This window comes from Gekko japonicus, unplaced genomic scaffold (genome assembly GCF_001447785.1).
Source record: "Gekko japonicus isolate JY-2015 unplaced genomic scaffold, Gekko_japonicus_V1.1 scaffold208, whole genome shotgun sequence".
In the NCBI taxonomy this organism is placed as follows: Eukaryota; Metazoa; Chordata; class Lepidosauria; order Squamata; family Gekkonidae; genus Gekko; species Gekko japonicus.
The window spans coordinates 588,557-608,710 of NW_015173680.1; the positions used below are offsets into that span (position 1 = coordinate 588,557).

Consider the following 20,154-nt stretch of genomic DNA (forward strand, 5'->3'; position numbering starts at 1 on the left):
TGAACTCGAACTGCAACAACTACAGTGGAAGCGGAGTCTAGTCGGGATTCTGCTCCATTTTTGTGGCGTAGGTTGTCTGTTCCTTTTCCTTGTAGACTGTTGCTCAGTGTCCATTTCAACGATGGGGTTGAGACCCACCGCCCTTAACAGATTCTCTCCTTCATCCACGCTGCTTGCCTGGTGCGTGGCTCCATTTTTACGAACTTGGAGGGCTCCTGTAGGAAGCCACTTGTATCTGATGCCCGCCTCATTGAGACGCAAAGTGACTTTTTTCAGAACTCGTCTGATCGCCAGGGCTTCAGGAGCCACGTCAGGAAATATAGCAATGGTTGAACCTTTAAACTCCAGTTTGGGGGCTTTCTTAGCTAAAGTAAGGATGACATGTTTCTGTGATACATCGTCAAACTCAGCCAAAAAGTCTCTAGGACCCTTCCGGTCTTTAGATGCTTTTGCACTTAGTCTATAAGCTCTCCTCAGCTTGGGCATCTTGCCGTTTTCTAAAGCAAACGAAGTCCCCAACCATTGGGTAAGGAAGGACACTGGATCCTCCTCCTTCTCCACCTCTTCCGGGAAGCCGCGAAACTTAACTAGCTTCTCTCTGACTCGATGCTCCAGATACAGGATCTGCTCACGGGACCAAGCCTCAGCCTCCTGAAGGTAACGTACCTCCTCGTTAGTCACTGTGGTGGCTTCCAGCGCCGCATCGGCAGTTAGGGCTACATTTTGGATGGTTGTCTGGAGTGCCTCAATTTGCTCAGTAATAGGCCTTAGTGCTGCACTAATCGAGTCGTGTATGTCCGCTTTGATTTCGGCTTTTAAAGCCTTGAAGCTCTCCAGGAGGTCCTGCTTCGTGAAAGGATCTGAGCTCGGGGCTTTGCCTTGCATTCCGGACGCCATTTTAAAAAACCGCCGAAACGGACTCTCTCTCTATCGCTCCTTCTGGCGAAAGCGGCTCGATTTTTTTTAAAAAAAACGTCCACGCTAGTGGGGAAGAGGTTCCCCTTTAGGGCTATGGCTTTTTCCGCCGGAAAAACTACAAAATCTGTTGAATTTGGCAGGGAGGAAGGCCGAGGAACCTGAGAGACGCCTCACGGAGCTTCCGTTGCATACGCTCCCGAAGCCCCGCCCCCCGCAACCTGGCATTGATCAGAGCGGAACACATGTCAGTCTTCAAGTAGACTGGCTGAGCCGTCAGACGATCAAGGAAGGTGAATGGTCCCTGCACAAGAGGCTCTTTCAGCTGATAGCATCCACGATGGGAACCCCACAGGTGGACCTCTTTGCCACCCAGGACAACAGCCAATTGTGACATTTTTTCACCAGATAGTTCCATCCGAAGGTGGAAAGATTGGACGCACTCTTCTTTCACCTTGGCCTGAAGGTCTTTATGCTTTCTCCCTGATCCCAATATTACCCAAACTTCTTTGGAAAATACAACTCCTGAAGGCAGAGGTCATAGTAGTGGTACCGTACTGGCCTCGTTGCCCTTGGTTCACCTCGCTCCGGGAGATGGTGGAGTCTCCTCCTCTCAAGCTCCCAGTCTCAGAGAGTGAGCGGACCTCTCTGGGCAGTGGCTGCAGGAGGGGGTGAGCAAAGGGCCGCAGAAGGGATGGCTGAGCTGCTCGCAAGCCAGCCGCCTCCCCTCCTCACAGCCCTGCGGGCTGGACTCTTTCCTGGGCACCATGCCGGCTTTCTCAGTGTCAGTCCCCTGTCTTTGTTTTCGCTTGACAGGCAGGCAGCCACGGCTCTGCCCCAGCCTCAAGCAAAGCCCTTTCCTCTCTCCGGTCAGACTGCTACAAGATATATGCCAGCGTTGTGACCTCCCACCGCGTGGACACCTTATATGGCTTTCCAGCTCCTTCTCGGGCCCCTACATGGACATTCCGTAGCTGCATACAAAGCGAGGCAAGGCAAAGCTACTCGTCCTTTCTCTTCCTGCAGAGACCTTGTAGGTGGTCTGGAGAGCAGCTGCTGCACCAGCCCAGAAAGGAAAAATCAGCAGAAGGGGGAAGTCGAATAGTAGCAATCAAAGTCCCACTGCTACCTGCACCTTTTCAAGTCAACGTGGGGCACGGGAGAACAAAAAAAAAGGGAGGGAGGGGGCCAGGGGGGAGGGAGGGGAGCCAAGGATTAGAGACGGGGCCCATAAAAACCATGGGGGCGGGGCCCATGGGCCTCGCGGTAGCTACAGGCCTGGAACGACCATTGGTTACTCACCGTGTAGGGTACTTCTCCTCTGAGGCTTGGAGGACATCTTGGCCCTCCTGGGTTGTCATGCTTCTCCTTTTCTATGTACATACTTCCTTCTTTCCTATGACTCTGCCAGAGCTGTTACTGCAAGTTAGCATACTTTTTACTTATATTGTTCGAGTTCTTTACCATTTAGAGATGTTATATTGCTTTTGGAGCCGCAAAACTGAGCTAAGGGTGACTCCCACTACAAGAAACAGTTCAAGTTAATCCTGCCTCCCTAAGTGATGGATGGGAATCACCCACAAGATGTCCTCCAAGCCTCAGAGGAGAAGTAATCAATCACGGTGAGTAATCAATGGTCATTCTCAAGAGTCCACTGGAGCAGACTGTGCTGCAGTGGCAGATGATCATGGGGAGAAAACAGTAAGAGTCCAGTGGCACCCTAAAGATTAAAACAATTTGTGGTAGGTAGGGTTGCCAAGTCCGACTTACCTTGCCAGCGGGGGACTCTGGGGTGGCTCCCGGTGCGCACGCAAAGCGCGCGTGCGCTGCATGCACGTCACAGGGAAGTGACGTCATGATGCCAGGCACGCTGGGGGCGGGGCCACGACCATACAAGGGAAAATCATAGAGTTTTCCCTTGTATGGCCGTGGCCCCGCCCCCAGCGTGCCCGGCGTCATGACATCACTTCCCTGTGACGTGCACGCTGGGGCGGGGTTCCCCCGACATCTGGGAATGGGCCCCTGGGGCGGGGGGATTTCCACCACCCCCCGGGGGACTTGGCAGCCCTAGTGGTAGGGTATAAGCTTTCTGAGTCACTGAAGAAGTGAGCAATGAGAAGTGAGCTCACAAAGTTTGTGAGTCTTCAGGGTACTAGTGGACTCTTACTCTGTTCTACTGCTACAGACAGACTAACACGGCTACCCATCTTGATCAGAGCGGGGAGAAGATGGTTCATAAGGGCAGCTCTCTGACCTGCCTCATATCCTTCTTCCATGACCATAACTGCCCTGCTGGAGCAAAGAAAGGGCTCGACTAGCATCATTTCCCCTCCCCCCCCCCCCCGGATTTCTGGCCGAGTTCCAAGCAGGACAGGAAAAGGGTGGTCTCTTCCTCTGTCTTAGTGTCCCCAGGCATCACAGATAGACTGCCTCTGAACATGGAACTTCCGGCGCTCTCATTCCAGAAAGATTATATCACCCATGCACACGGCGTACGGCCCCTTTAAGAACCATGTAAACAAAGCCCATCGCCTTCCCTCCCGCCCTCCCTTTCCCGCGCGTGTGCTGACGTTAGTGCCGCGCGCCCGGCCCTCTCACGCAACCGCAGCGAGCCGCTGCATTCTCCAAGCCAAGGCAGCCGCGACGACTCCTCAGGTTACCCTATAGGATTGCTTACGCCGAGTGCGTGAGGCGGCCGGCGTTAGTGCGCAGGCGCAACAGCCTTGGTTGGGTTGTTGGAGCTCGGGGGGGAGGAGGCGAAGAGGGAGAGCAGAACATGAATGGAGCAAAATGGCGGATCATGTGCAGGTGAGGAGAGAAGAAATGGGGGGCCCTCCCCCCAAGGGAGGCCTGAGTTGAGGCCGCATCTCAACGTCCGGCCTGGGGAGCGAGCGGCATCTCCCGGTGCGGTGTGAGCCTGATCTTTCCACTCCGCTACCCCGTAATCGGAGGGGAGAGGCCCCTTGTGAGGGCCAGGAGGGTCCTCCCGCCCGCCTCACCTGCAGGGCGCGGCTGGGTGAGGGGCTTCTCCGGGGAAGAGGGCGGTCTCCTGAGGGATCGGAGAGAGACTCACATGCTGGGCCTGGTCGGGCTCGGCAGGCCGCTTCCCGCCGGAGGGGAAGGAGACGCGAAGCCACAGCCGGGAGCTGGTGGCCTTCCTCGGCTCCGTCGCCTCCGTGGGTCTCTGCGGCTGGAATTCTGTGCGCGCCTCATAAGTTCTGCTTCTTCCAAATAAGCGCGCATCATCTCGGGCCGCGCTTCGGTTGCCTTGAGTTGGGAGCCACTGAAGGAGCTTTGAAAGGGCTCCTGTGCTTGCAGCCTTTTGGGGGGGAAGAAAGGCGGAGTAAGAGGCGTTGTGTTTACATGGGAAGAGCTACCCATGACGAGTCCTTGTCGGCGTTTCGATTTCTGGATTGCATAATTGACTTGTATGAATGATGCTGTACTCTGGTCGGGCCAAGTGTTGGCTCGGAGATAAATTTCCCGGCAGTAAAAATGAACCATAATCTCAAGTCGTTTCGAGAAATTACTGTTCGTTACATCCTGTCCGTCTTCTGAGTTCCTTTATAGGAAAAGCAGTTTTCTCTGACAGTTAAGAATTATGTAGACGCTTTATTTCTCGTTGTTGTTCATTACTTAAAATGTGAGCTTTGGCACTTTCTGTCCACTCAAAGATTTGCTAAAAAGTGGCTGAAGTTGCTCAGTAGAGAGCTAATATTAAGCATGGGGGAATTGCAGTGTGTACTGGTGGTAATGCTTTTCCCCAGCAAATTCATTCAGTTTCTCCTACCTCTATGAACCACAAGGGTGAGCTGTTTATTTGCTCTAAAAGTGGCCTGTGAACAGTAGCTTTGAAGTTCTTCTAGTTAGCATTATGAGCTTACTAGTATGTTACAGCAAAAGCTGGATCCCTATATTTCCATCACCAGTTAATGCATGTTCTCTGTAATATAGTGTGTGGGTGTGTAGGCACACAGTGCATATGGCCCCACAATTGGCTCATTCTGCTGTTGTGTTTTCACATTTTTACTTTTTTCATATACGCATGTCCTAAAAGAGTGCTACACAGAACATGTGTCAGAATAGTGGAAACACAATGTCTCTGTGAGATGCTAATGGATGAAGTGGCCTCAAGTAACTGGCACATCACAAAGAACCTATATGTACTTCACAGATGCTTGAGGAAAATATAGCTTTGTCATGAATAAAAGTTATTACTGACCTGAATCATTTCCCCAAATTACATTTTAACTTTTCTGAATATAAACTTCTACAGCAGCATGCAGGGAGGGGGGTCTTGTACTACTGATACAGTACTAGTAGTGATGTTTATTTCTGTGGTGCTTAAAAATGGATCACTCCCACATTTCTCAGTTAAAAGTAAGGCATCAGCAACCAGTTTGGTGTAGATTCTTTCAGCTTGCTGTAGCAATCCTTCCAAATGTATTTCTCTGGGGAAAATTTGTCAACATGAGATATGTCAAAGTAAGGTATTCTGTTACATGAAGGGCTGCAGACTCTAGTTGGCTTTTGAGTTGCTTGATGTATGATGTTTGTTTGGATTCAGCACTTACAGGAAGCTTGTTATCACACTGGGTGGGATTTAAGAGTTTCTATGCATTAAGTCAAAAGTCACCAGCTTGCCCAATCACACAAAGGTTCCTTGGTCATTTTGCCTAAAAAGGGGGGGGGGGGAAGCTCTCCTGTAATTTACAGACACTTTTGTGCCTACTCTCCTGGATGCAAATAGTTACTGGTTGACCTCATGTATGGGGATTATCCTTGCCCCAATAACAGGGAAATGCTGATTTTTTTTAAGTGGACAGGTTTGGTTGCAATATATATGCCTGTATGCTATAATATTTACCTTGGGCTTAATAGTAGGGACATTCAGGTAGCTAGTTGTGTTTAGTCTCATGGTACAAGAGCTGTGGCCAGGTTGGGGTGGCACAATTCCTAGGTAAATTTTATATTAAACCAGAACTAAAGCTACTATGTAGTCACAGTGTATGCATAGTGTGACAATATAAATTCTTTATATTCTTGCCCTCATCATCCAGAATAGGATAGCGAAAGAACAAAGACAACATGGCTGTTCCACTGTACTGAGAATTGTGGCATGCCCAATAAGAGCCTTGTGGCTAACACGTTTCTGGGAGCTTTGCAGATGGGAGCTTGAATCCCAACTTTTTGACAGGTGGAGACCAATGGTCCCTCTAAGCTATAGTGTCTTGTGAGCAAAAATTCTGCTTTGTGAGCTACTGGCATTAAAGTTGTGAGCAAGCGATTTGGCTATTGCATAAATTAGTTTGCTCTGGAGCCACCGTTCCTGAGCAAAGATAAAAATGTGTGAGCCAGAGGCTAAAAAGTTACAGTGGGACACGTGGAGTCCTTTATTGGCTTTGGTGTTGCAACCAGTCATATATACTACATGAAAGACTGCATAGTAGAGGTGTGGCTTGCCTGAAATCCTTTATTCAAGTCCTGCATATGATGAGCTGCCAAAGAAGCCCCAGGTATAGCTGAAGTTTGGCACCACCAGATCCAATATCAGGTGATGAGCAACTGCCACTGACTTTAATCACTTTGTATAGCACATTCCCTTGTAGCCCCCTGGATTCATGAGGCTAAGTTATCATGGTCTGCTGCTATTCATCCCAGTAATCTTTGTTCTCCATCCCTCCTCTCCATCATGTAGCCTACATATTTTATCACACACCAGCAGTGATCATGGGGATTGTGAGCCCAGAGGAACCTGCCCCTCCCCCTTGCTACAGCACAATTAACTGTGCATACACTGGAGAAATCTCTCAGTCTTCTCCAAGTGTAGCCTTGCTACAGAAAGCTGCAGTTGGTAACAAGTAGGGAGTGGGTATAGACCCCTTGTCTACCAAATCCCATTGAAAGAGACTCAGTTGTGACAAAAATATCCAAACTTTTGTTGATCATTATCAAGACTGGGGTTCTGAAAGCAATAAAGGGGATGCCAGCTGGGGCTTGGTGGGATTCACCTGTTGGGGCATAGTGTAGTCACTAGGCCAGTACCCACTTGTAGATAGTTGCATTTGGGATACTGTCTGTGTTTTCTGTTTTGGGCTGTTCAGTGGAGCTATGATCCTGCAAGGCCAAAACTGTCTTGATTGTTTGGCCAACAGTAGTTCTTGCTGAAGTAATAGGTAGTCACCCAGAAATGCAGTTATGGTCCCTGTTTCCCCTGCTTGGGCTGTACTTGCATAACATCACACCAACATTACATTGGTGTTTTGCCAGTATCTCTTGTTGGGGGCTTTCTGTGCTATGCATATGTAGTGCATATGCCCATGTGGGAGCCATTTCTGGGAGGAAGGGTTGTTAAGCCAGTAGAGTTTTGATTGAAGAAGGAATGGTTGTAATCAATGCGCAATAAGTACATGTTGCAGAGGAGTGGAGAGACTTTTAGCAAAGGATTCTGTTCCCTTGGTTGCCCTCCTGCATGGAGTGCATTGTTCCTTGTATTCCCAGATAGAGTTGAGGATCCAGTTCAGTATTTGTATTGTGAGATGCAGTACTGGTAAGGATTCTGAGGAAAGCTGTGCTAGTAATGTGCTGTAGAAATGTTCATTTTTCTTGGCTGTTTTATGCAGTCTGTCTGGTACATTTGAATCCTGCTGTTCCTCCAAGGATATCAGGGTGGCCGGTATTATCTTCACTACAACCTTGCGAGGTAAGTTAGACTGAAAGAGGGTGACTGAGCCAAGATCATTCAGCAAAGATCATGACAGAGTGGGAATTTGACCACAGGTCTCCCAGATTCTAGTCCAACACTTGCAGTAGTATACTGGCTTATTTTTTCTGATCTTCTGATCCCCAAAGTCTCTCAAGAGATGCCTGACAGTTGTACACCATTTCAAGTTTATAGCACATTAAGTGCTATAGATAGATTAATCAAGAGTGAAGGTTGTGTATGGTCATATTTGCTAGTAGGAAACTGAGCTACTGTTTTATTGGGACCTTCCAACTCTGATCCTTCCAGCCTGAGAAACTTGTAAGCATGTGCCCAATGCAGCCCACCGGTTGCATACTGTTGTATCCTGGATATTCACACACACCCTTCTGTAGACCCAGCTGCAATGTATGTTTGTTTGTTTTAATTTATTAGATTTCTATTCAGCCCTGTTAGGTTTCTATTCCAACCTTTCCCGAAGGCCCAGTTTTCTCCACAGTGGAAAAACGAAATGGCTTCACTTTATCCTCACAACACTATGGAGTGGATTAGGCTGAGAGTATGTGACTGGCCCAAGATCATCCAGCAAATTTCCATAGCAGAGTGGGGGTTTAAACCTGGTTCTTCCAGATCCTAGTCCAACACTGTAGCTGGTGCACCATGCAGTTTACTGAGAACATGGTGGCCCTCAGACTGTTCTGGCTATCTGTAATACACCAGCAGGCCAGTACTTGGTTTTATTATCTAGCCCTATTGCATCAAAATAAAGACTACTGCTGTGTACACTGAAAAGGTTAGACGTACTTTATATTGGTGCTTACGATTTATGGTTCGAGTTTCGAAGACTGGTATTGAGTATATCAATATTTCCAGATTTTCTTCTACCAGTTTTTAAAATCCTTTTTACAGCATGTTTTCTTAGTACAAAGTGTTCTGCCATTGATAAATGATAAAAGGGTTGGAACACTTTCCCTATGAGGAAAGGTTAAAGCGCTTAGGGCTCTTTAGCTTGGAGAAAAGACGACTGAGGGGTGACATGATCGAGGTTTATAAGATTATGCATGGGAAAGAGCAGGTAGAGAAAGAGGTACTTTTCTCCCTTTCTCACAATACAAGAACTCGTGGGCACTCCATGAAACTGCAGAGCGGTCGGGTTAGAACGGATAAAAGGAAGTACTTCTTCACCCAAAGAGTGATTAACACATGGAATTCACTGCCACAGGAAGTGGTGGAGGCTACAAGCATGGACGGCTTCAAAAGGGAATTAGATAAGCATATGGAGCAGAGGTCCATCAGTGGATATTAGCCACAAGGTATAGATAGGGGCTCTGGGGCAAATGATGCTTTGTCTTCTTGGTGCTTGGGGGGGAGGCAAGGTGTGCTCTGTCATCTTGGTGCTTGGGGGGGGGGGTCAACAGTGGGAGGGCTTCTAATGTTCTGGCCCCACTGCTGGACCTCCTGATGGCACTGGTATTCCTGGCCACTGTGTGACACAGAGTGTTGGACTGGATGGGCCTTTGGCCTGATCCAACATTGGCGTCTCTTATGTTCTTATGCCCCCGCCCGCCGGCCCCAGGGTTGCGCCTCGCCTCCCTTCCCAGGAAGAGCGCCGCTCTCGGGAGAGAACGGGCTTTAGGACCCCTCGGATGGAGTCCCAGCTGCCTCCAGCTGTCCCTCTTTCTTTTGTGCCAATGGCTTTTCTGCCGCTTCCTAAAAGCCAGGAAAAGTTGTTGTTGTTGTTGTTGTTGTTGTTGTTGTTGTTGTTGTTGTTGTTGTTGTTGTTGTTGTTGAACAACACGAAATCCGAATCTGAATCCGAATTAGGGTGCGTGTGCACGTGAAAGCTTACACCCAGAACCAAATACCTTTAAACTTTAAAGGTAAGACGGGTGTTTTGCGCATGCTCGCCATTCTGTGGATGGCTGCCTATGCGCATGCTCAAACTAAGGTTTAAAAAAACCCGCAGACGCCCGCTGCGTGTGAACGGGCATACAGCGATGGGCTCCGCTGTGAGGGAGGTAAGTGTGATCACGTTTCAGCCGGCATAAACTGCACCGGTTCTAACCGGTACAGTTTATGCCGGCTGAAACGCCCCGTCTGAACGCACCCTTTGGGTGAAGAAGTACTTCCTTTTATCTGTTCTAACCCGGCCGCTCGGCAATTTCATGGAGTGCCCACGAGTTCTTGTATTGTGAGAAAGGGAGAAAAGTACCTCTTTCTCTACCTGCTCTTTCCCATGCATAATCTTATAAACCTCAATTATGTCACCCCTCAGTCATCGTTTCTCCAAGCTAAAGAGCCCTAAGTGCTTTAACCTTTCCTCATAGGGAAAGTGTTCAAGCCCTTTTATCATTCAAGTTGCCCTTTTCTGCACTTTTTCCAAAGCTAGCCCTTGTCTATTCAGTTTAAAGGTAAAGGTTCCCTTGCTCGAAAGCCAGTCGAATCCGACTCTAGGGTTGCGGTGCTCATCTCCATTTCAAAGCCAAAGAGCCAGCACTGTCCCAAAACGTCTACTTGCAATTTCTTGCTTTCGAACTGCTAGGTTGGCAGGAGCTGGAACTAGAGATGGGAGCTCACTCCATCATGCGGCACCCGTGTCTCGAACTGCTGAACTACTGACCTTCCACAGTTCAGCGTCTTAACCACTTGAGCCACCGCAGCTCGCAGTCTAAATCTGATTACATTCTGCATTGTACCTGTGCAGCACCCTTTCCACCTTCTGACTGGGATATAAGGACTCAGGGAGCTCCATTCCTACTTGTAGCTGACTAAAGAAGCTCTAACTCTCAAAATGTTATACCCCCAAAATCTTGTTGGTCTCCCAAGGTGCTTTTGTTGTTTGGTCGCACAGTCGAGTCTGACTCTTCACAACCCCATGCACCACATCATGCCAGGCCCTCCTGTCTCTGGACTCAAGCTCTTCTGCTGCAGACCCGTATGGCTCCCCTCTGAAATTGGCCTCTTTTGAATCCTTTAAAGTATGCAGTGGATCTGGGCATGTTTTGGAACTGATATGTGTACAGATTAGCACTGCTATGTGTTTGGTTTTCTGTGTAATATTAAAACATATCCTGTCTTTCCATGTAGTTCTTTACATTTCTGCCTATAAGGATCAAGATGGGTAGCCATGTTAGTCTGAGGATTGTTAGCATTGTTTGTTGATGTATGTGTATGAAGCTGCCATATACAGAATCAGGCCATCCATCTCAGTGTTGTCTACTCTGACTGGCAAAAGATATCCAGTAGTTCAGACAGAAAGATCTTTTCCAGTGTCTGCTACCCGAGATCTTTTAATTAGAGATGCTGAGAACAGAACCTGGAACTTCCTCTATTGGATTTTCTATTATAGAGACAATTATTATCAATATGTTATCAATATGTTATTGTAAAGTCACTTACAATATTGGTATTTCTTTTTTTTTTCCCCTAGATGATCTGGGGTAGGGACATGTAGAAGGCCAAGCTATTTCTGGTGGACTAGAAGTAACTGGTTTCTAGTACCCTTGCAGGGAAGACTGATCTAGGTAGACCTTAATCTGGTCCAGCAAGACATGGGAAAATTCAGTGGTGAAAATTATGTGATTCAGTAGAAATAGGCTGCAAAGTAATCACAGGCACTAGGAGTCTGTTGGAGGGCATGGGGTGACTGACCATAGTCAAAGTACCTGTTCTGTTCCATTTGATTCTTAATGCACTCCTTGGGGTTCTAGATAGATTATTGGTCCAGTGTAGCTGCTTGTAAGATTTCATGACTTTACATCTAGCCCCTCAAACCTTGCAATCTGGCTCTCATCCTTTTGTGAAACTTCACTGGGGAAATCCCTTGTGTGTTTATCAAGCAGGAGCTACTTAATTAATTTAACTATTTGTTTCCTGTAAGAGGAAAGCTGATGAGGGGCTTCTGCATTTTTTAACAGACTATCTTCAGATGCTACTTAGCTAAATGGATTAAGCATAGCATATATTTATTAAATAGTAGCCAGTCCTTGGTATTCCAGCTGAGCTATTCAAAGTCTTAAAAGATGATGCTGTTAAAGTGCTGCACTCAATTTGCCAGCAAATTTGGAAAATGCAACAGTGGCCACAGGATTGGAAAAGATCAGTATACATTCCAATCCCAAAGAAGGGCAATGCCAAGGAATGTTCAAACTATTGCACAATTGCACTCATATGACATGCTAGCAAGGTCATGCTCAAGATCCTACAAGCTAGGCCTCAACAGTACGTGTTGATAGAGAACTGCCAGAAGTACAAGCTGGGTTTCGAAGAGGTAGAGGAACTAGAGATCAAATTGCCAACATTCGCTGGATTATGGAGAAAGCAAGAGAGTACCAGAAAAATATCTACTTCTGCTTCATTGACTATGCTAAAGCTTTTGACTGTGTGGATCACAACAAACTATGGCAGGTCCTTAAAGAGATGGGAGTACCAGACCACCTCACATGTCTCTTGAGAAACCAAGAAGCGACAGTTAGAACCGGATATGGAACAACTGATTGGTTCAGCATAGGAAAAGGAGTACGACAAGGATGTATATTGTCACCTTGCTTATTTAATATATATGCAGAGTACATCATGTGAAATGCTGGCCTGGATGAATCACAAGTGGGAATTAAGATTGCTGGGGAAAAGATCAACAACCTCAGATATGCAGACGATACCACTCTAATGGCAAAAAGTGAAGAGGACCTAAAGAGCCTCTTCTCCTTGGGAGGAAAGCGATGGCGAACCTAAACAGCATGATAAAAAGTAGAGACATCACCCTGCCAACAAAAGTCCGCATGGTCAAAGCAATGGTATTCCCAGTAGTCATGTATGGCTGTGAGAGTTGGACTATAAGGAAGGCCGAGCGCCGAAGAATAGATTCTTTTGAACTATGGTGCTGGAGGAGACTCTTGAGAGTCCCTTGGACTGCAAGAAGAACAAATCAGTCAATCCTCAAAGAAATCAACCCTGACTGTTCCCTGGAAGGCCAGATAATGAAACTGAAGCTCAAATACTTTGGCCACCAAATGAGAAGGGAGCACTCACTGGAGAAGACCCTGATGCTGGGAAAGATTGAAGGTCAAAGAAGACGGGGACAGCAAAGGATGAGATGGCTAGACAGTGTCATAGATGCAACGAACATAAAATTGAGCCAACTTCAGAGGACGGCGGAAGACAGGAGGGCCTTGCAGGAGCTGGTCCATGGGGTCACGAAGAGTCGGACTCGACTGTGCGACTGAACAACAACAACAAGTCCTTGGCCATATGTGAATGGTGCACAAAGCATTTTAACCTTTCCATTTTATGTCACTTAATGAAGGGCTTGTCTGCGCTGCATCCATACTGAATGGGAGGAAAGTGGGCTACTGTGGCCTTGTGTTTAGTCAAACCAGCTTGCTATCTTGAATGATAGTGCAGTCTAATAGATTTTAAAAACTGGATGAAGAGCAAGGATCATCTTTGTGCCATGAATTTAATTAGGGTAGACTTGGGCAGGCCACAACTTCAGTTCTATGAAACATCTCTCATCACAGCTTTGTTATGAGAATATGTACAAATGAACCCTTATACATGATCAGAGCTAGCAGAAGTATGGGATTGCAAATGGGGAGTCTTTATTTAAACTACTAAAATGCCCACTGTGACAATGTAGGGGGTTATATCTGAAGGGAGACCTTGGTCCCGGTCACACGGAGGGTTTTGGCCCGGGAGAGGGACAGATCAGGGCCGCAGCAAACGGGTCCGATCTCACCACAACATCTGGGAAGCGGCGCGCACCCATCCCCGATCCGTCCCTAACCCTGGAAACCCCGCAGAAAAAAAGAACCACCGACAGAGGTGGTCTTACCTGAATGGCCGCGGCAAGCGCGGCCATGGGATCGCCGGTGCATCCCCGGCTCCTGGCCGAACTGCGCATGCAGATGCATGCGCAGCCCGACCGTGGCTTCCTCTCCGGCATCTGATCGTGCCGGGGAGCAATGGTGCCGCAGCTCAGGGGATCCATGTGAACCCACCGCGGCTTGTCTATTTTGGATCTTGGCCCTGCGTTCTCCCCCCCCCCCCCGTGTGGCAGGGGCCCTTGTATATTATAAAGACTGCTTTGGGTGCAATGCTTCTCTACACACAAAAGCACATTTTTGGCTTCCCTTTAAGATCACTTTAAGATCACTGTCAGCAAGACCAAGCTACTGGGTGGTTGGCCTCAGTGTAGTTTTGATATTAGATGCACTGATTTATTTTCTCCAAAAGAACAGATGAATATCAGCTTTCCCTTATGTGGGAGAAACCAAACTCTGCATTCAGTAATACCACTGGAGTGGAGACTAAAACTGCTCCCCAATACTGGCTGGCCTGACCATCAATGAAATTTCACCTGAAGGGTGGGGCAAACACATTTCAAAAAGCATCCTTGCAATAACACCACTAATTCAGCAATAGTAGCAATTTTACTTGTGCATCTTCTCTTTCCTGTTTATTTCAGGTATTTGTATGCTACTTGTCTGCCCACATAAGGCAGGTCTGTTCATTGATTAGAATCATTGTCTACACCAGGGGTCCCCAAATATATTGAACTTTCTGGCACTTTTAGAAGTTTGAAAAAAGGTGGTAGGTGCCACCACAAAATGCCTGCCATTAGGTATGATTTTTGCTTTCATTTTTCTGAGTGCAGGGGGAATCTGCCATTTTAATATATTTGAGCTTACATTTGGGAAAGGGGTTGTGGTGTCAGATTTTTTACAGCCCCCCCCCCCCTCCAGTGACTTTTAAAGTTTCAGCTGAATGAAATGTTTGGGTGGAGGTGGGAAATTTAAGCTTTTGAAGGTGAAAACTTCCAGGTAATAATGTGCCTGAGTTTAATAGTATTTATCCTATTGGAATAGTTGTGAGTGACCTTTGCAAGCATCAATAACGGATGTTAACTTTTGAGTAAATAGTTCAAAGTTCAAAATTTATTTAATGGCTTTCGCCAGCTTATAATACAGAGAATAAAACTAAGTACACAAAATATGATATGGGTTAAAACAGTGTGCTATAAGTAAAAAGTCCAAAATTGGAATATATAAATTATGGAGTAGGATTCATCTTCTCTCTACGTATGGCAAGACAGGCTGCCCAAAATCTAGCAGCAGCCTGGGAAACCTCTGAGTCCACATCCGAGAGGATGAAATGTTGAGTCCAATCCAGACTAAATACATAAATTTTACTCTGAATATCGACGAAGAATTTCTTGCAAGGCTCCTCATACTAGCAGCACTGTAGTAGGACATGTTGGAGAGTCAGTCTTTGGAGGGTAGGAGGGGATTTTGAGTTGTCGCCAAAGATTTTTAAGTTTAGATCCCCCTACGGTCAAGGCGCTAGCATTGCCAACCATAGCACTATGGTTACTAGTTAATGAAGGGGGACAAACCTGGAGAGTAGGTCTAGTAGGTCACTTTCGTGAGTGAGAGGAGCGGGTTGTGTTTGAGGTTAATCCCTCACTCAGTGCTCCATGGCAGTCAGTTTTCAGTAGATCCATATTGGAGTTGAGAAGCTCTCTAAAGGGAAGTTGCAGGGAGGTAGAAAGATCTATTGGGGGCTCTGTTCTGCCTGCTTCAAATGAAGCGACTCGTGGACATTCCTCCGATATCACTGGTCTCCTGGTAATAGGAGAAACCTTTTTTGGGTAATTTTTTAAGAGTGGAGTAATAACTGGGTCATAAAACACTCTAGTGGGCTGAATCTTAAATTTCGTCAGAAACTGTCTTCGGCTCTGAAGCTTTTCAGGTATAGAGGATTTCTTAAAAGTCAAAATCAATCTTTTTCCCGTTAAGGAGGGGGGTAGAGTCTCCATTGCAACCAGATCAATATATTTAGTGTCCAATCTCAGAAGGGAGGCCAGTGAATGTACAATGGAGCTCTTGCTCTCCCACCTAGCTAGTTAACAGGTATTTTTGCTATTATTAATACAATTTTGTTATTCAACAGCACCCTTCTGGAAGGTGCAGATGCAGTGTTAGCACTTTTGTCATCATAGTTATTCTTAATTTGATTTAGCACCTGTTGAAAATCTGCTCCATAACCCTCTACGCCTTTACTCGTACCTACCAAGCTATTTCTGTTTTATCAGTAGCTCTTCAAGTGTTTTCAGCTTATTTTCAGGTATTTTATTTAGCTGCTCGCATATTTTAATAACTTTCAGCAGTTAAAAAACTGTAGTCACTGATTAGTTTCACAAATTCAGCTTTAGATAAGTTATTAATGGAGTCAGCATCCAAGGCTCTAGGGGAGAGGAAAGCCTTTTGGGAGGGAGTATCACTATTCACTTCCTCTATGTCAGGCAGAGAGAGGCTGCGGTCACACGGAACAGAAGCCACACAAGTGAGACGGAAAACAGGCGGAGTTTCCGGGCGCGATCTCACCAGCACATCTGGGAAGCGTAGCACTCCCGTGGCTTAACCGAGGCTTCCAGCCGAAACTGCGTGGCAAAAAACTAGTACCTCGGAGGTACTAGTTTCCAGAAACTGCGGGGCAAGGGCGGGCGTCTGATCGCGTTTCCGGTGGCATCCGGCGCCCGCCCATGTCCCCTTGCAAATAAGGGGTTTTTTTTGTCCAAGTCTCTGTGGATGCGCACACGCACCCAACGGAGCATGCGCATTTGTCGTGTACACACACACAAAAAACCAGTTTGCCGCGGCGCGCACTTCTTCGTTGCGCGCCGGCTTGTCCTGTGATCAGCACCTCTCCCTTGCCATGGAACCTCCACGGTACCTCCACAGAACCTCCACGGGAGGTCTGATCGCGTAACAGCGCAGTAGTTTGCCCCAGGGCAAACAGCCACGCTTCTCCCCCGCAGTTTCCTGCCCGTGTGACCGGGGCCAGAGAGTATCTGCCTGCAGCTGTGGATGAGGTGAAAAGAGTTGTAAATAGTCCTGATGTTCTAACACCTCATAGTTACTTGTTGAGCATGGTATAAGATAATCACAATCCACCTCAAGGTTATTTGCAAAAAGGATGGGCTTCTCAGCTGCCCAGATAAGAGACTACTCCTTTGATGAGGAAAATTTCCTTTTTTTAACTGTTACGACAGCTGAATGGAAGCGAGGGGGGGGGGGGGGGCGCTAGAAGCTGATAATAATTTATCTGCCATGCCAAATTCCAGAAAGAGAAATAGAGGGTGTTGGTCTGAAAACTCGCCTGGCTTCCCCCCTTCTAGAGGATTCAAACAATTGAAGATAAACTACCTTTTTTTTAGTAAATAAGATTACTTACCAAATGGCAGCTTACTATGGCAGTAACAACATGCTTTTGTGGTTTTAACAAAGCTTGCATATAGGAGATATAGCCCAGTATCCTGTTCATTAAAATCGTAATTGTTGTCAGTCAGTAATACCCTGCCTCCTGGAGCCATATAAAAAAATGGAAGCAGCCTTTTCTGCAAAGCAAAGTTCTCTTAATCCAAAGCGGTGTTTGCAAGCCTTGCTGTGCTGTTACACTTTTATGGCTGATAATCTGTGTTGTATTTGCTATATATACAATATACATTCAGCTTGTTATGACTGAGAAGTTTCATAACAGCTCACACTTTTTTGAAGAGAAAGAAAAACCAAACACACTATGTCTTGAAAGCTGCTGTATTTTGCATGCAGGGCAAAAATGCTGCTGTGTGTCTTCCCTGTTAGGTAAAATATCCGTGATTAGCAAAAAAGATGTACTTAGAGCCATGAAATGCACAGCATGGGCATGATCATGGGACTTTTAAAGCCCTAGTGATTTCAGTGGGGGAGTTAATCACATCTAAATTTCTCCCATTGAGCTCAATGGGATTTAAATGCTTAACTGTGAATCATTCCTCATGTGTCTTAATTGTTTCATCTGAAAACAGACAGGACTTCCAACACAAACTCTATTACTCTAATTGTTGGAAGGGGGAATCTGGAACATGAGAGCCAACGTGATTTCACTGAAAGTTAGAAATACTGTTGGCTTATTCTGCATTCTCACTGTCAATATTAATTTGCTTATTTTACAGCACTTATAGTACACTTTTCTTCATGACTCAGGGTGGATAATAATGTATTATTAAATCCTCTCTCCAGTTGAGGGTCCTGTTAGTATAACTGAAGACAGTTATATCTCTACCCTTTCTACTGGAGGAATGGGTAGAAAATGTTGCTGGGTTTGCAGAAATTGTAATGCACTTAAATTAACCCTACATGTCAAATATGAAACAAAATCTGTGATAACTTGAAAGACTTCTGTTCCGTATGTGCGATAGTGGGGCAACTCCATTCCTCTGAATAGTATCTTCTCTCCATCCCTTCCTGGAACCAGCTGTGAAGTGGCATCAAATTTGCATTTTTTAATAGTTGCACCCCTATTTTTTGGAATAGCCTGCTTAAAAGTGTGAGGAAGATGCCATCTTAGCATTCACAGGAGGTTGTGAAACTAAGCATTTTAAAGGGAAGCTGGGATTCGATTGCCTGAATCTTTTTGTAGGGACACACATTTGCAGTGCAGGGATTGTGTTCTGGGATTTTACAGTGTACTGGTATGTTGTATTTGTAGACATACTGAGTTGGGTTCAGTGATCCCTTGCACAAGGATCACCATGGAACTTCATGTAAAGAGTGCAGACCTGCCCTTCCTTCTCCTCTCCCCAGCAGTTCCTTCTGACTCTGCGAAAGTTGATTTCACAAATGTTTTCATTGAAAAGATTGTTATAGTACAAAGTAATGAGTAAACTGAAACATGGGATTCCTGTTCCTTCACATCCTAATGAAGGAAGGAAGTTAGACAAAATAACACAGAAGGTATAACAGAAATGCTACAAAGAACTTGGATGAAAGTGAAATCAGCTACCAAAAAGGCAAGTCAAATAAGAAAAGTAAATTGATGGGTGACACGTGTGCATACTTGAACTTTTACAACATAGGGATGAAATACAGACTATTGAATAGTTCCTGTTAACGTAATATAACAGTGGGTTTGTATTGCAGTGGGAAATTCTGTCTCTCATAGAGGTTGCTGCCTTGGGGTTTCTGTTGAAGATGCAGGAAATTGGTATTTTATGCAAAATAACAGCTGGTACCCAAATCCGTTTCCTACTTGTTCCATACAAGCCAAGGATCAGACTGACTCCTTTAAAAATTGGTCATTGATTATGACATGAGCTTTTGTAGGCAAGACAATCACATACATGAAGTGGACAATAAAAGTTATATGTATGTTGCTTTTCATTTGCCCACTGGCTCTTTTCTCTGTCAATACTATAGCAGAACTTGGTTTGAAATTTCTTAGAGTTGGCCTTTGCACAGTAGTGGGGCATCTCTTGTTCCTGCAGGATTAAGTCATACCCTGATTGTGGGTTGTAGCTATGAATGTTAAATGTTTAAAAGTTCCTGTGACAAAAAAGGAAAGCAATTCCAGTTTTTTGTGATGCATTGTGGTAATCATCAGTGTTACAGTATTTAGAGGGAATTAGAAGCACTATTTATGCCTTTGTTGTTCCTAAAGGGGAGCACAGCTGACATCCCATACCATCCATCTGGCCCCACTACTGGACCTCCTGATGGCACCTGGTATTTTTGGCCACTGTGTGACAGAGTGTTGGACTAGATGGACCATTGGCCTGATCCAACATTGGCTTCTCTTATGTTCTTATGAACCACATAAGTAACTGGGGTGTCTGTATTTTCATAGAATCCTGTCATTGAGTTGGAAGGTATCTGATGGCAGTCCATTTCACTCTTCTGTATTGTATTACAGTCTCCACACTCAACATGTGTATGATTAGCCCTGCATATCTAATGTAGGGATAATTGATATGGAAATAAAAGGCAAGTATCTATGCATCTGATTTTAGATAACTCAAATTCTAAGCTCAACATTTTTCTTGGTAGAGTCTAAACTGCCCAGTCAAGGAAACCATCTTGGGGATACTTTCATCTAGGAGTTTCTTACTGGCAAGAATACAGAGATCTGTTCTCAGGGGTTTTCACAAGTGCCCTATGCTGTTTATCTAAGGCTGGATGGATGTAGTGCTACTTGTGAGAAGAGTACCATGTGAAGTTAGGTTCTGTAACACAGAGGGCTGAATAATGCAAGAGTAGGGGAGTGCTTGGGCTGCTTTGTCTTGTTTTTTTCTTATGCTGAATAACGTTGACTTATGTTTAAGTGCCTGCAGCCTTGTCATTTGTCCTTATCTAATATGTGCAGGGCTCCCATGCTGCATAGTCACTTCGTTCAGTGCTTCTTTTATCTTGTTTCAAAGAGGCGATGTTGTCCAGCCTGTGCAAGAAATAACCCCCACCCCTTGTTTTCCTCAACTATAAGCCTTTACTGGCTGGCAGGAAATGGAATGTAAAGCTAATCTGATCTTGACCAGTCTGAGTAGGATGTACTCCAGTGTTTTGTGTTGCTGGGAGGAAGAACTGGAACGATATATCAGGCAGGTTTTATAATCTATAATTTGGAAAGGCAAATAGCCATCCCTGAGACTCTTCAAAAGAAATCTTAGAAAATGTTTATTTTTTTATATTATTAGTCTCTCACACGGACATTTATTCTCACAC

The 20,154-nt window shown here is 45.8% G+C and overlaps 1 protein-coding gene across 2 annotated transcripts in view; it reads left to right on the forward strand.

Moving 5' to 3' along the window:
- The first annotated feature begins 3,641 nt into the window (after positions 1–3,641).
- Positions 3,642–20,154, forward strand: part of XPO7 (exportin 7) — a 71,196-nt gene continuing 54,683 nt past the window's right edge. For both annotated transcript variants that reach the window (XM_015423003.1, XM_015423004.1), the window contains exon 1: positions 3,642–3,723. In XM_015423003.1, the coding sequence (XP_015278489.1) occupies positions 3,706–3,723 (18 nt within the window). In that variant the 5' untranslated portion in view covers positions 3,642–3,705. The remainder of the gene's footprint in view (positions 3,724–20,154) is intronic.